A 3,823-nucleotide genomic window follows, 5' to 3' on the forward strand; every position below is an offset into this window, starting at 1 on the left:
TAATAAATATATTATTTTAATTAAGTAATTAATATTGATATTATTAGTTAATATATTTTTTAAATAATTTTTAATATAGTTTTTATAATTAATTAAAAAATTTACAATTAATTAATATATTAGTTAATAATAATTATGACAATGATCCATTAAATACTTTTTAGTAATTTGTTACAATCTAATTAATTCCGATTCTGATTTCAAGACAAAGTAAACACATGAATGGCAATCCAACTCATTCTGACTTCGATTCCTACAGTTCAAGTAAACAATTTATTTTGATTCCCATTCTCAATTCATATTCCAGCCCATTCTCATTCCAACCACGTTCCCATTCCTACCCACGTAACTTGAAGACTTAAACTTTGCCGGCTTGAGTTTTTGCGGAATCAGCTGGAAACGTGCACCAGTGGGAGTTGAGGTTCAAGTGCAGCGCTATGAGTAGATGAGTTTAAAGTTCCTTTTTCTCTGAGTTCATTTTCTCAACGTGAGAATTGATAATAGACTAGGGCTCTCTTACTGACTGTAAAGTTAAATCAAGAGTTGAAACTCTTGGTCATCTGGGTTTGTGATTTTTTGTAAAGATTGTACTGTGCAAAGCTAATTCAAGTTGAGGTATAGTGGATTTGCGATTTTTGCAACATTGTACTGGATTTGCAATTTTTGCAAGATTGTACTCTGAATTATGGCATAATATTTGCGGTTCATTTCGCTAAGAATGATTTCTCAAAGACTAATTGAAAAAGACTTCAAGTTACACCATTTCTTCTTAATTAAGCTAACTCTCGAATCCTTCGAGTTACACCATTTCTTCGGCTCTGGGATGTCTTGGAAAGTGCAAAGGTGGGCACCCTAGCTATAACTGTTTCTTTGCATTTATCATAATACGTAGTAGTATTAGTAGTAGTAGTAGTATCCTTATTAACCAAGGGAATAATCTCTGTAGCGAGTGCAGTGCAAGGCACTTGATAGCCACAAGAAATTTGAAAATGTATTAAAAGTATTAAACGTTATTATGGTACTGCTGATATGGCTATATATATGAGTGTGACCAATGACATATATGCTAACAGTTAGGGACCTCCAAGTCACTCTTATCTCTGGCAAAACTGTTTCATAGAGTGTCATACATGCATTATCTAGTTGTATTACCTCTGATGTATTATAAAATGAATTTCTTCAATAGGAGAGATACGAAAAAAAAAACAAAAGATAAAAAAATTCATTAATAATATTATCATTAATTTTTTGGTTACTAATTAATTCTGACCTTTTTAGTGAAGGGCACACATTAAAATTTAATAAGATATATCGTACCTATTAATGGCATCTGTGAAAAGGGTGAGGGCATCAAGTGCTCCATAAACATCAAAAATGTCGTCAATAATGTAGACGAAGGAGATGGGTTTTGTGAGCTCTATCCTTTGCTACGACAAGTTTGGATCCGTGAAACATGCCATTGACCACACATACCATTTAACTGGTTGCTCTCTTGCAAATTCCAACTTCTTAGCCAAACCGAGCTCTCTCCACCAACTAACATATTTTAAACATGTTACCATATGACAATATAAGGCTAAATGCCCTTTACTTGCTTCCTTATTGCTTTGTTTAATAATCCATTACATCCCTATAGTTTATAAAATATCCCATTGCATCAATCTCTCTCAATTTTTATACAATTTGACAGCTTATCCTTTATTGGATAATTGAAATGAATTTTAAAAAAAAAGAGTTGTGATTTTATTTTTTTTAAAGATTTTTTGAAAGACAATTTGTAATGGAATTAAAAGTATTGACAATTAAACTGAACTTGTAAATATAATTATTAATTTTTCATTTCTTTTCAAAATAATTTTTTGCGTGTGTTTATATATTGATCAACAGTAAATTATAGTCAATGAATATTTAAATTTATTTATAATTTAATTTGGAAAATTAAATAGTTAACAATAACATTCCCAATCAGAAACTTATTTTCCATTATTATTCAAATATTATCCCTTATAGAAAATATGTTCTACGTGATTAATAATAACAGTGTGAATTTGAATAATAGTGAAAGATAATTAATTTTTGCTTTTATTATCAATCATTCCCAGATAAATAATTCACAAATGATTTATGTTATTCATTTGTATTATTCAGATTTATCTGATATAAAACTATCAAATTGAGCAAAAAATATGAGAATCAAGAGTGTGTCTTGGATTCAAACTATAAGGTTGTTTGAGCATTCACTCAAAATTATATTTAGTTTTAAACCAAAATTAGCTTACCTGGATATTTGCACAATTTCCTTTTGGTGTAAGGATTGGACCAATTTGAAATCCATATTCGCTAGTTCTTGCAAATCCAGTATCCAAATATATTCATTGCCTTGAAAATTGCCATGGAAAAAGTTTTTGGCCGGGGACAAGCTTTTGCGAAAGGGATGCAGCAACAGATGCTCAACTACTCCCGCTAGATCATAATTAGCAAGATGTGTCGCACTAAAGTGTCCAGCTTCATCAAGCACATCTTCTTCTCCAATACTTAGTTGTGAGGCCTCGTATAAGCTCATCAATCCATTGATGTCTTCACTTATATTCTGTTTAAACTCCCCTTCTTTGTTTCTGAACCTGTTAAAAACATCTGTTTGACACCAATTTTAAAGTCAATTAAGTTCAGTTTGATCGATTAGAGTACTCATATGACAAAGAGTTGGCAGAAAATTAAATACACACGCACATATACACAGACCTGGAGACACATAGTAACCTTGTTGTCTCAACAGTCGAAAGCGAAGGGCAACCTCTTGAAGGTCATTATAGCGATCACCATCAGTGAAAAATATGCTATACTGCCTTTGTAGAATTAGTTCAATCTCATGTTGAAAATAGTAATCAATCCCTAGGCGTTGAACGACATCAATCATGGCCAATCCTTCAAAAGAATCGTCATCTCCTAGTTTGATAAGTATGTGCTTGATTACCTCCAGTTTTTTCGCATGCTTAATGTGAATGTCGTCATACATAAGATAAGAGACAGAGCATTAAACACTTTCCCATAAGGTGCCTGACAATTATGAAATAAGAAACAAGAAATACTATTTAACCACATAGTTTAATAGTTTTCCCGAACTTTAATAAAGCTCAAGATCCTAAATCAGATCAGCACTATATACGTTGTTTATATATGTGGCTCACATTAAAGTTAGTGGGGTGTTCACTGGGATAAGTGAAATGTTTCAACGGGGCAGAAACACCTATGTTATCATTAATGTTGCCCTTTTTATTATTAGGCAGCAAAGAATTAATGTTACTGAGGTTTGGGTTGCCAACTTTTGATATGTGTTTTGGAATAACTTGAATGTGGGATGAATCAGACGAAATATCTTTGGAAGAGAAAGCCATGGAAAGTGTGTATTCGTGGAAATAGCTAATCTTGACAGAGAAGAGATAATTGGTTCTAATAAGTCGAGAATATGAAGAATAAGTGAAGCAATCTTTGGAAGAGAAAGCCATGGAAAACATGTACTTATGGAAATAGCTAATCTTGACAGAGAAGAAAGAATTGGTTCTAATAGCTCGAGAATATGAAGAATAAATGAAGCAATTATAGAACACATTTCCCGTCAAAATAGAATAGATTTATCCACGTGCTTTTCTTAGGAAGCGAAAAGGCCGCGTGTATACGGCTATACGCCTCAATTAGGATAAATGCTCGCTTTATGTCTTCATGTTAACTCTGTTTAATTTTTATATTTAAAAAAAAAACCCTCAAAACACCCTTGTATTTAACTATATTATGTTCTTACTCTTATTTTTCTTTACTTTTACAA

General features: G+C 31.9%; 1 protein-coding gene across 1 annotated transcript; it reads right to left on the minus strand.

The window, feature by feature from the left end:
• Positions 1–1,317: 1,317 nt before the first annotated feature.
• Positions 1,318–3,104, minus strand: LOC112098411 ((3S,6E)-nerolidol synthase 1-like). The gene is made up of 3 exons (XM_024184687.1): positions 2,743–3,104; positions 2,280–2,634; positions 1,318–1,536 (listed from the first exon to the last, which is right to left on the minus strand). The coding sequence occupies exons 1-3, from the start codon at positions 3,014–3,016 to the stop codon at positions 1,428–1,430; spliced, it is 738 nt and encodes a 245-aa protein (XP_024040455.1). The 5' UTR covers positions 3,017–3,104; the 3' UTR covers positions 1,318–1,427.
• Between the last annotated feature and the right edge of the window lie 719 nt (positions 3,105–3,823).

The sequence above is a fragment of the Citrus clementina genome, unplaced genomic scaffold, assembly GCF_000493195.1.
Source record: "Citrus clementina cultivar Clemenules unplaced genomic scaffold, Citrus_clementina_v1.0 scaffold_9, whole genome shotgun sequence".
NCBI lineage: Eukaryota > Viridiplantae > Streptophyta > Magnoliopsida > Sapindales > Rutaceae > Citrus > Citrus x clementina.

Coding starts and splice junctions, on each gene's coding strand:
- LOC112098411 (XM_024184687.1), bottom strand. CDS start 3,016: ATGTATGACGACATTCACATTAAGCATGCGAAAAAACTGGAGGTAATC. Junction 2,635..2,742: donor AGGTTACTATGTGTCTCCAG/GTCTGTGTATAT, acceptor GGTGTCAAACAG/ATGTTTTTAACAGGTTCAGA. Junction 1,537..2,279: donor GAAATTGTGCAAATATCCAG/GTAAGCTAATTT, acceptor AAAATATGTTAG/TTGGTGGAGAGAGCTCGGTT.